Here is a 13,026-nt window from a genome sequence, read left to right on the forward strand (position 1 = left end):
TTAATATTAATTAGCGGGCGAATGAATCAACGAAAAAACATAAAGGAAACATTGAGGACAAGGAGGACATAAACCCCTTTTCGAACCTACCCCTGTGACAGCGTGACTGCTATTGGGAACAGGAAATATCGTTGAGGGCGCTGTTTTTTGCCAATATGGCCGTCAAAGAGGTATACACACGCGCTCATACAAGCCCCCTTTTGCCTGTGTATCGTACATGTGCACCCTCAACGCAGACATTCATAGAGGGCGGCTTGTTATTAAGCGTCCCCAATTGGGCTTCTAGCAGAAGTTTTCCCTGCCCAAGGTACCCCCACTCTACGTAATTCCCACTCATATGCTTGTCCCCCACTCCAAAAATCCATGGATATTCTTCTTCTGGCCCTACTGCCGAGTTACCGGCACAGGCAGCTCGCCCAGCCGTCAGAATCGACCGTGGCGCCCCACCTTTGTTGGGGTCTCACTTATTCTGGCTGCGACTGCTGTCGACTTGACCAACCCCGTTGGGATGTCGACACTGCCGCCATCTCCCGGTATTCCCCCTACGGGACTTGTATTATCATTATATACACTCACATTAATTTTAATCAATTGATAGAAAACAATGTTATAAACAGTGCAAATATAAACTAATAATTCGTCTATCCACTTTTATTGTGTTTTCAGATATCATTTCGCCCTTTTTAGCCCCAGAAAATCACAATCCTAATAGCCACGCAACAGCCACGCAAATACCGTGGCTGTAACGTGGCTCCTGGATTCCCAGGACAAATAAAGTTTCATCATGTATATCACATAACCTTTCTAACTATCCATAAACATTCGAACGTTATAAAACAGAATTGTTTTGGTCAACTTTTGTTGAACAGTCACTTTAGAGCCTCAAACTTCTAGTGTTTGAGTTTTAGCATAACTCCTCAATCGTAGTTTGGTATAATCACTTGCAATTGCTTTTATAATCTTCATCTCATGAGGTTCACAACACCCATGCAATGTCTCCAGTACCAGAGTTTTGGGAACATTGTTGTTATTAATTTCACTTCTAAAAAGTTCCAAATTAAAATTTGAAAATCGCTGCATCAGTACTCTCTCTAAATCTTCTGTACAATTACTTTTCCTCTTCAGGTCTTTTACTAACTCAGTGACATTACGGTATTTTCGTTCAAGTAGCCGATTTTTTTTTTTTGAAGAATGATTATTTGTCGACGCATGGCATCCGCTGTTTCTCTCGGCATCGTGACGTAATTCGGTGGTGTAATATTTGCCTTTGAAAAAAAAAGAAAAGAAACGTATAGTGGTGACTTCCATAACGCTACATGCATTTATGAATTACGCTTTCTATCATTAATATTTTCCCAGTCATACTATCGAAGACCCAGTTTTCGACCTCTTAGGACCAGTTTTTGAAAACACATTAAACGGCATAACATCATTTCCGTTAAGAACAAAATTGTTTTGTGAATTTTGTTTGCTGACTCTGGATGATTCGAACAATTTTGTATTGATTAATTAATGATACAATTGAATCAGGACACAGAAATCCCAGAAATATTCGACAACTGGGTCTTTGACGGTATAAACTTTTTTCGAGAGGATTTGAATAAATTACTGTTTGGGAGGAAAAGAAAATTAAAAATTTTGCATTTATACGTTTAAATTTCGTACCGATGGTATTAATAGTACTACATATTCTGGAATATTGAATAATCTTGGTAATTAGCCATTTTAAGGGAAAATATCAAAAGGTAGTGTTCGTTGGAAATTCATTTTTTTTCTATGACTGGCATTCTACCATGAAACGCCTAAAGACTTTAAAAATAAAAAATCCATCTAAAAAAAGGCCTCTTCAGAATGAATAGAAAATTATCAAAAATATGGCAATCAATTGACTTACGACAGTTTAGCATTTAGCGAATTCGTTCCGAAGATAATTTTACGAACGAAATTGAATTGAATTGAATTGTATTTACTCATTACCTTCGACTTTGGTTGGCAGTGCTGCCCTTGGTCCAAGTTCTCCAAAATCACTGGATCATCCAGCTTGATATTTCCTCCAATGCGTGTCACATTTGTTAAGTCAGGCAAGACGTCATTGGTTTTCAAAACAGTCGTTGTATTTTGTTCACTTGAGTCTGCTCCAACATCCATTGTTTGGTGAGCAGCCCCTTCAGGACATGCACGTGCAACCTGAATTCATTTTTTAATGCATATCAGGTATTCCATGTCAAATGAGTCGACGACTGACTCCACTCTCTTGGAAGTTTTACTTTTAGAGTTTTTGTGAGTGTGATAAAATGCTCCCAAAATGACGATGATTTACTGTCATTACATATGATTATCATGATTTATTGGAATGTTGACAAGAAAGAATGAAAAATAAAATAGATCCAGAATGAAATACAACTTGTATCACGGCTCAAAATATTTGTTTCCATTATAAGAACTGTAGAAAAAATAAATAAAACGTGACGTAATGTTCAAAGTTCTTTTTTTTCTCTCGGAAATTCGTTATTATGGACACCTAGGGATTGAAAAAAAAAACAAATCATCCAGGAAACTCTTATAAAGGTGAGGAAATAGGATATTTTGACGCTTACTGAATTGAAATCGTATAAATAGTACCCCAGTTATTGTGAAAAACGAAAAAAAAGAAAGAAATCATATTTCCGGTATGGGCAGTTGAAAAAATGAAAGATATTTTTGTTTAAGCCCCCCAATGGCAACAAAGTTGCTGTCAATATCCAAGAGGATGGGGGTCAGCGATTGACTCAGTTGGCATGGAATACCTCATTTATAAAAAACGTAAAAATTTGGAAATGTCAGTGAAAAGAATTATACAAGAATTATAATTACACTCATCGAACCATCACTTGGGAAAATACTCGGCACAGCAATATCTTTCAAAGTTCTCCGAGACCCTTCATGATTAAAATCGAAATTTTGGAAATGTTTATTACAAACAACTGACGTCTTCGAAATGTTCCCTTTACTAGGGACAACTGCCAACCACGTTTCCATAAGTTGTGGCGTCTTGAAAGGAAACCTACAGTGCAGGAATAATTCATTCACGATGAAATTGCGAATACTGATTCAATAACAAGTATTCATTAGTTACTGCATAGACTTGATTGTCGATAAATATTGATATTTGTAGAAATCTTTGTGTGCTTACCGGAAGAACGAGAGGTTAGCAGTGGGATGCCACAAGGATTTGCAGCCCTTGACACAACAATTGCGCACCATTTTCGCAGTAGAAATTTCAATCACTTACATAAGAAAATTTCATCATTCCTTCTTAATTATCCGGACTCCTTTTCAACAGCTCATATTTTCTCTGAATTAATAATTTTATGGGTGCTAATTGTTGGACGATATCACGAAGAGCCAAGCCAAATACTCCAGGGAGAAAGGGGGCTAAACTTTTGAGTCAGATGGTTGATCACGTGGTTTAGCTCTTACAGCGCATGCGCAGAGAGGTAGAAGAGGACAGAGATCCTCACCTTTATAGGCTATCTCACAAAACGAGTCCTCTCACGCGTTGAGCCCGACAGTGCACTTTCCAGTATAGTTATATTTCAGTGATGAAAACAGGGGACAAGTACCGCTGACCGCCGTGTGCGGCGCTCGCACCCTCTCTTCCCTCATGCGCCTTGTCTCCCCACCACTCGACGATTTCTCAGCGGCCGGTGTTCAAATCCCCGTCTGAACAATGCTCTTTTTTTCCATTAAAAATCATTATGACAGTGAATGTTGAAACGTTAAAGATGATGATGAATTGTCAAGAGTAAAATATTACAGGTAAAAGTGAAAGAGCGAAAGATTGTGCATCTAACATAAAGGTCGAGATATTGATGGTAAAATATTAACGGTCAACTGTTAACGGTCAACTGTTAAGGGTGAAATGTCAACGGGAAAATATTGACAGAGAAACGTCAAGGAAGGAAAGTTATCAGTCAAACCTTCCGAAAGGATCGTTAAGGGGTAAACGTTGAGGAGAATGGTCAAGGGAAAAATGTCAAGGGAAGAATGTCACGGGGGACCCTTTGAGGGGTAATCGCTAAAGGGGAAACTTCAAGAGGGAAGGGGGAGGGGAAACGTTGAGGGGGGACGTAAAGGGAGAAATGTCAATCGAGAAACATGAAAGTAAAAATGTTAAGAGAAAAACTAAAGTAAACGTTGAGGGGGAACCATTAATGGCAAAATATCAGGGGGAAAAAGGGTAAGGGAAAATGTCCAAGGGGATCGTCAAGGGAGAAGAGGAATTTTTACAATTTACGAGTGCACACGATTTCACCATTTTCTCAATTTTTTCTCGAAAAATTTGCACAGGGAGTTTTTGTCCATCAAAGCAGGCTTCAACAGGCAGAAACAAAGGACATCCGCGAATCAAAACACCCAGCCCCCCTCCCCCATCGCGCAAAAACAAACCGTTTGTTTGCGATTGAAAACGAAATTATCATTCATTTTTTCTTCACTTTACGCATCACTCTATATGTCTCATTAATTTCTCCCATTTCAGATCGATTGAGGACATAGAAATTAATATTGTTAACAAAACAATTCATGTTAAAACACGGATTTTATATTACAAAATTCCTGAATTGGAAATCAGAAAATTTCCTGAAATAAAAGTTAGGGAGAAAGAAATATCACAAGGGCAAATCGATGTTGCAATTTTCATTTATTTTTTCAATTACATGTACATAATTACGCTGTTTTTTATATTTTTCATTTGAATCCTTCCACTCATACAATTACTCCCAGTACGCCGATTGTCGGTGGAGGGGAGGAACACCAGATGAAGGGAAGAGTAAAATCGATCGAAGCACCGTATCGCGGCGCCTCAACGAAGTTGTCCCCTATTATCTGCTTTCCAATATCTCCCTAAATCATACCTTGCACAACTCTTGACTTTCAGGCCCATCCCTACTCTAGCTACATCATCGGTGACGCTGGGCCCAAACGCGTACGAAAATGGGGGAGAAGGTTTGCTTTCGGGAATAGCAGAGGAAATGTATAGGGGGAAAATAGTCAATACGCTGAGGCCAAAGGTATAAAATCGGTGTAAAGTCTTGAAACTTGGATACTTTACGTATTTTGATGTATTAAACCCGAATATGTATTTTTTGCGAATAAGTTAGGCATTCAATAGTTACTAACAATTTAACTATATGTATTTATAAAAGGTTTTATGATGAGATTTGAAATAGTTGGAAAGGAACGAAAATTCAATGAGAGGAGTTTATTACAGGATTACAATATTTAGAGGGAAATATTTTCCGCAAGGATTTTTAGAAGGCTCTTATAGTCCTATGACCTTATAAATAGTCATTGTCGTTACTAATGCTGGTTTTTCCATCCGTCTAGACACTCAATTGTTTCTTGCCTCTGTCTTTCCCCTTTTCTATTTTTATATATTTTACAAATTTTTCTAATTACATACATCCTTTCGGTTTACAAAATGACTATATAATTTTGAACATAGTACTGGTTTGTGACAGCGTTTTCCAAAATTCACCGAACAGCACCCGAATCCTTCATCCGCAGAAAATCCTTAATCGAAGACAGCCGGACTTTGCCACGTTCGGCCTCTTCCGCTCTAATTTTCCCAAACTCCTCCAAAACCAAAACCTTACAAATGCCAGCTACTCTTGCGAGAAACTGTCATTGGGCGCCAGCCGATTTTTGGCAACACGGAATCAAGAAAACTGCAATCGTAAACGTAGAGAAACGAAACGAGAAAAATGAAAATATAACTGGAATGGGGAAAATCAGAAGGAGAGGTTGCGGAATTATGTCTAGCTAGCTCGAGAGAAAATTCGGAGAGCGAGGTGGAATCGGTCGCTCGGTCTTAGTAAAGGGGTCCCAAATATAACGAGACAACAAGAAACTCAGTCAGAAAGAATCGAATTAAAATCCCCTTAATTCTCTAGAAAATCGGGAAATCCAAAAATAAAGAACCTTTGATTAAATGGAAAAATATCTCGCATTTAATTTACCCACGTGAGTCAAATACAAGCTCAAAATCTCTAATTTTCATTTAACAAAAGTTATTTACCGAGAGTGAGAGTAGTCGAGTAATTTTTGAGAGAGATTTGCGCGAAGGGGAAATGTAAGGGGTCTGGGAAAGTCTTTACCTATGATCACTCAGCATTATCGAGAAATTGCGGTACAGGAGGATCTAAAGATAGGTCGAACTCCTTCGTGACGAAAACCCATAGAATTGTAACGGTTAAACCGAAGTGGAAATGATGGGAAACTCTGGAGAAGCAAAGTGTTACTCAAAAGGTACCATCGTGCCTTTAACCTCGATGTTATTCTCCATCACGAGCGTCGTGGCGTCACCTGAATTTAAGGGAACTCACGAGCTACTTATTTTCGGTTTTCGGGAGTCTCGTAACAACGAGAAACCTTAAATTAATCAACGCATTGGGAAACTTTACTGAGCTAGAAGAGCACTCTATTGAGACTTCAATTCGCTCGATGTAGAATTATCCCGCAATGTGCACTACAGCAACATCCATGACCCATGGAGAGCGTGCGTGGACGTATTTTCATGCGTTTTTCCCATCTTATCCCCTTAATTTAGCCTCAAACACTCCATAAACCCTCTGAGACTGATTGGGAACTAATTAAGCACACGAATGGTGTGTTAACTGTTCTCCAAAGTCTATCATCGTTGGAGGGGGCACAACGGCTCCCGCTCTCCAGAGGGGAGAGTGCACACGGAACAACAGTAAAAACTTACCATAATTCCTCATGTGGCCTTGGTGATGTTCACTTCAGAAACGTTTTCAGTGTCCTCTGATCAACGGTTCATTGATCAGAGGCGCGCAAGGCGACTGGCGCTTGCTGAGTGTTTCATGCGTCGATGCATGTGGACTAGTGCGCACGACGTTCAATTCAAATGTACGGAAACGGGGTTTTGACTAAATTATGTATTTAGGCGTGATATGGCTATTTTTTTTTTTTTTTATATTCCGGCCCTTTCTGCCCTCTGATTGGCTAATCGGCCCTATCCAACCCTATGCATGCGGCTGTGGATTCTACACTGCACCACATTCGCACTCCTATAGAACATAGGAGTAGCATGGGAACCCACAGAAATCCCATCCCGGTACAGGCGGTCACTATATTAGCGACCTCCCGCTCGCCGGAGCCTCCGGTTGAAAAACTCGGTTCCGCGGGGAATCGAACTCACAATCTTCCGCACACTAGGCTCGCACCTAGCCGCTTCGGCCACCGACGTCGGTGATATGGTTAATTAAAATGTTTTATTATTATGGGGCTTTCATCTTTACAAGCGAGAATGTACTATGGATAAATATTAATCAAACACCATTATTCTTAACCACAGAAAACGTGGAAATAGGGAATAACAAGTAGTTAGTTCCCTTATCTTCTCGCGAATGCACTTTTCACCTGAGGGAGTGGACTTTTCATTACTGTCACTCTCCCGCGAGTTATTGGGAGATCACTATAACCGAAACTGTAGAAACATAACCGTAAGTAACCTATGGCGATCCATGTAGATGATGGGTTAGTTTCATCAACATAGCCTTCCAATCGTACAAATGATTCTAATAACCCCACGAAACGGATAAACCAGGGAGCGTAAGCATTAGTGATGTTCACAGTTTCCCTAACTCGACTAGTACCATAGTGTGATAGTTGAAAAATTGAAACACTTCCTAAAAACAACAGACATTAATCAATACAGAAGCATCAAATTTTCATAGTTTTTCTAGATTTCTCCTGCGTTCATTAATGACAATTACCTAGTGAATCTTGATTAATTGATCGCAGGTATTACCGATCTTTTTACAATCATTAATGAAGTTTACAGTGTAATCATTGTATTTCTTGATGAAAAACATTTCAAGAATGTCTAATTCTGCACCTGGGTTCGCAGTACCCAAAATTCCCGACTTATCAAAGTCAAACCGATGAATCGTCGGCGATGATTATCACCCTTCGCATATCGTGACAGGGCACTCCGATATAAATCTGGATTTCCTTCACTCGGTTTCTGTTCTTTTTCTCTTTCTCCAAAATATCGCTTCGTCTGGCCTATGTATGCCTTGTCACAGTTTCTACATGGAATCTTGTAAACAACGTTAAATTTTCTGTTCTTATGAATGGGATCTTTAGAGGATTGCAAGAAATTCCCCATCTTATAACCAATTGTTGAAACAACCTGCACACCAAAAGGGCCGCCCCAATCTCTAAGGCCACTTATCAATTCATAAGAAAATGGTACAATCAAAGTCTTTTTATACATTATGCGATCAGAATCCGTGCGAAGCATACGCTGCAGATTATTCTTATTATCCAGAATGTTCTTAATTCTTTCCCCTAAGATGTCACATCTTTGAAAACCCTACCAGCTAAATTGAGAACCACTGCACGTTTTTTTTAGTTCATCAATAAATGAATAGTTAAATACGGAAATTGAGTGAAAAAGTCAAAAGATAGAAAATACAGAGCTGAGAACGAAAACAATCAGCAATTTCTGTCATTTCAATCAGATAACTGAATCAAAAGTTATATTATGGCAAACTTTGGTTAAAAAATAAAAAAAAGGGGAAAATGAAAATAGCTAAAAAATCCAGAAATTATTTTTTTTAATTCCTTTCCTAGAGACATTCTGTGAAGAGTCAAGATGCATCCTAATGTTTTTCAAATTTTGCAATCAACATTTTCATACATCATTTGCATTTTGTAACTAAAATGCACTTTTCGTCACTAGGCCCGAGAAAATCGCGATTCTAACCTCGCTTCGCTTGATTAGATCGCGATTTTCGGACCCAGAGACAAAAAATATTGTATGTCCCACGGCGATAAAAGTCACATGCGCCAGATAATACTTTTGTCACCTGATGACATAATGTACTATTTCGATGTTGGCGGAGAATCAGCTTTTCCATGATTCAAATTTGAGCGCGCTTGGCGGCTTAACGGTTGAAATTAGGAATATACCGTCAGTGACTTTTTTGTAGAAAATTTAATGCTCTACAAATTATATCTTATGAATTTTCACCCTATCTATTGTGGTTTCACCAACGTGAAGCGAAAAAAGTCGCGCGGACGCTTAATTTTGCAGTTTTGAATTTTTTCGAACCATTTTCCCCTGTCCGCTAGAATCTCAAAAACTCAGCATGTGCTTCATATCATTTTTCCGCATGATCCAATTTAAGGGAACTATGGTTGTTATCCTTCTTCTATCAACCTTGATTTCAGCCAAAAACGTTCTTATTTGACTGGCCTAGGAATTGTCCTTATATTAAGTAAGACGCTTAGGAGATCTCACTTTTCTTTATGTGGGGAGTGGAAAGGTCCACGAGAATCTCTCACAAGAAGTGAATCTTAGTATAAGACAAGAGTAAAGGGTAAGACTAGAATTTGGAAAACAAGCATCGTAGTTAATTGTGAGGGTCGAACGTAATTGTCAAGCACAAGCGTCAAATCTAAGGCCCAAACATGAAAGTAAAGTTTGATAATACAAGATGAAGATCAAGGTGAATGAATAAACGTAAGAGTCAACACCAAGGCAAGGTTGCCTCCTATCGCGTAGAAAAAAAGTCAAAGAAGGAATGGTCAAACACGAAACGGTTAAAGAAGGATTTTCAACTTTCTCTGATCTGACACTTCCTCCGTTGACTTTTTCCCCATCTGAGTTCATCCTATTTTACTCAAGATCTCAGTCTGCGCGGGGGGTCAAAATAGTCGAAAATCCTTTTGCTTAATATATGGACAGCTTCTTATTATAAATATGTACATTTTCAGGTAATATAAGACGATTTCGAAGGGTGTGTGAACATATACAGTCTCAGGTATGTTCAAGAAATGCCAGTCTTGCTCTAGGATCTCAGAGCAGGGCCGCACCACCCAGCCCGAGAGCATCGAGGAAATTCGCTACAGAAATGAGTGAGAGTTCAAGTTGTGGAAGTGACACTAGTGAGAGGTTGTTCTCCAATCCTCATCCTGCTACCAGACAGGTAGTTTGCTTCAATAAGGTATCATTTTCATGTCATACACATCATTTATCCCTTCCTTTCATTCTTCGTTCTTGAATTTGAAAAAGAAGGTAAGTTATATGTTTCCCTTCTAAACCGATGTACAGGGTGACAAATGGGAATAGGTGAAAATTTTTCCCCTATATTTCCTTCTCGACTTTGTCACCAGGGATCGGGCTGTTGTAGGTTAAAACTTGGAGCCTGGTAAATTCTGTTGGGATACGCCGGGGTGTAGTTCATATTCTCTAAAATGAGTGAGCTTACTGTCGAAGAAAAATTGTATCTCATTGAGTGCTATTATTTCCGAGGAAAAAATTACACAAATGCGTATAGAGGCTTTCGTAGTAAGTTCGGTAGTCACAGAATTGGGAGTGAAACCACTCTCAAACGGTAGGAATTTTTTAGTTCTCCTGTACGATTTGTTTTTAGGTTAGTGTCCCCAATAAATTTTTTGAGTCAATGTGTTCTTTTTTGTAGGGTAATTGATAATTTTGTCAACTATGGTACTCTACAGGATCGTCACCATGATCTTTTAGGTCCATCTTATACAGTAACGACGAAAGAAGTAGTGGACAAGGTGGAAAAACATTTCAAAAATCATCCAACTGATTCAATACGCAAGGCGGCTGCGAAGTTAGAATTGAACCGAGAGACTCTATGTTTTATAATTAAACATCTCCTCAAACTTCATCCGTATAAAATCACTTCCCACCAATTGCTTACGCAAGCTGCTATAGGGAAAAAAACTTGAATTCAGCAAAGTTTTGACACAAATGTTTGAAAATACTCAAAATCAAAGCTGATCGAATTATTTTTTTGAATGAAGCTCATTTCTGCCTCAATGGCTACGTGAATAAACAAAATTATCGATTTTGGGGGAGTGAGAATCCACATTCATCAGTAGCAAAACCGCTCCACCCTACTAAAGTTACAGTTTGGGCAGCTCTGTCGATCAAACAAATACATGTGGAAATCTTGGAAGGGACCGTTACAGGGGAGAGTTACCTAGAGATGTTGGAAACCAAATTTTTACCATTCGCTAAGAAAAACGGATTGGTGAAAGATTTCTATTCTATGTGATACGGTGCAACACCTCATCGAACTAATGATGCGTTTGCTACATTGCACAAAGTATACGGTGATCGCGTCGTCGGCTTAGGGTATCCTCACTTCGCCCGAACAGGGATGGAATGGCTACCATACTCACCGGATTTGCACCCGTGTGATTTCTTCTTGTGAGGTTATCTCAAAGACTTCTGTTATGCGGACGTCTTCCATAGTTTTCCGAAAAGTCTTGACTCTTGCGGAAATTCTGATGGAGGACACTTCGAGAGTATTTACCATTTCATCAATTCTTTTACTGTGTGAATTTCTATTAAAAAATGAAATGCAAGTCTAACTAATTGCGAATAAATTTGCAAAGTCTATTGTGTCTACAAACATGATGATCCTTCCTTTCCTACATTAATTAACAAAACGATGATAGATTAATTTTCACCTATTCCCATTTGTCACCATGGAGATATTGTATTCACTAAAATTCAAGCTTCAATTATCCTATGTTCAGTTGACCAAGAATAATCGAAACATGGAAAAAAGTAATTTTTAGATTATATTCATATGCATGGTTTATAAAATCTTATGAGATCCGCATCCAGATCTTAGCCCTATCCACCGAGTCAAGGGATTCGAAATTCTATCGAATCTTTATTGAATTTCTATCGAGAACTCTATTAGGTTTTCGCCAATGTTATCTATTAGAAAATTCCGCAATTTTTGTGCACGTTTTTTCAACTAGAAGTGTTGAGTACGAAATATTTTCATCTTATTATCATTATTTTTAACTTCCGATTTATATAATAGTTATATAGTAGGTTATTGTAATGACGCCGAAAATCGAAACTTCCTATGAAGTTTTAGAAGGACTTTCAGGTGTGTGGTTTTTTGTCCGTTAGGAGAATTCATATACGCATCCCACTTTAAGAGAGAAATGCTGGGTGATTCTCTCCTTTGAGTGGAGTATGTTGGACTCGGATCTGTCAATACCGATTAAACTCCTGTCAGACCTATTCTCTCTTACGCCATATTCCATATGGGACCGCCGGTGGGCATTATTTCATGGGCGGGGGGCGTCTAGATGTTGCTCTTCCTCACTGATAAATGCTGTTATGTATGCCCCCTACCTCGTTGAGATATTGTATATGTAAGAGATTCTGGTAGCCTCCTGTAATTTGCGTTTTTTCCCTCGCGTTCCTCTCATCGGAATTCCTTCATGACTTACGCCACGAAGTTACTTGTCTCTTCTCAGACTGTCTCCGGGGATAGTATAATTCTTATCAAGTTCTCCGATAGGATTCTCCCTCTAACTGCCGACTCCAAGAACACATATATATGCTCTGTATCTTCATCCACTCCTGGACAAGTTGGACATTCTGAGGAATTGTTATGCTTGTATTTATGAAGTTACGTATCGAAGCACCCATATCCTGACAGCATCTCTGTTCGAAGTCTGTACGCAACCTCTCTATGACTGCGATTTAGCCAGACACCTACATGTGGAATGAGACGGTGAATCCATTTTCTATTGCATATGGCATCCCAATGCGTGAGGCTTTCCACTGCTGTTGCCATCGATCTAAGCTGTTTCAACTCTCTTCTGCTCTGAACTTTGCGGAGCTGAGTGTCTCGGATCTTCTTCGCCAATACAGGGATTTTCATTTCTTCGGATAAAATCCCAATGGGCATCATTCTAGCGATGACTCACAGTGCATCTTCGGACAGTGCGTCATATGCGCTGCCATAGACTGGTAGACTGGTGCCATCTTCCGCTGTGATTGCTGTATCTGCACTGCATCAGCTCAAATGGTCATGCCATACATGAGCACTGAAGTGATCACCGTCGATGGTAACTCCCTTCCTCTGATCAATATTACTTCCCACTCTGCTACAGGCCTCCATCTCAACGGTGATTGGTAGAATGTTTGCTGGTATAGTGGAGTTCCGATTGTTG

The 13,026-nt window shown here is 39.2% G+C and overlaps 1 protein-coding gene across 1 annotated transcript; it reads right to left on the reverse strand.

Annotated features, from left to right (window-relative positions):
* Window positions 1–777: 777 nt before the first annotated feature.
* Window positions 778–3,382, reverse strand: LOC107045554 (THAP domain-containing protein 3). The gene is made up of 4 exons (XM_015267855.1): window positions 3,173–3,382; window positions 2,854–3,043; window positions 1,978–2,187; window positions 778–1,265 (listed from the first exon to the last, which is right to left on the reverse strand). The coding sequence occupies exons 1-4, from the start codon at window positions 3,241–3,243 to the stop codon at window positions 1,134–1,136; spliced, it is 603 nt and encodes a 200-aa protein (XP_015123341.1). The 5' UTR covers window positions 3,244–3,382; the 3' UTR covers window positions 778–1,133.
* Between the last annotated feature and the right edge of the window lie 9,644 nt (window positions 3,383–13,026).

Source organism: Diachasma alloeum, unplaced genomic scaffold, assembly GCF_001412515.2.
Source record: "Diachasma alloeum isolate Michigan unplaced genomic scaffold, Dall2.0 Dall_scaffold_00997, whole genome shotgun sequence".
NCBI lineage: Eukaryota > Metazoa > Arthropoda > Insecta > Hymenoptera > Braconidae > Diachasma > Diachasma alloeum.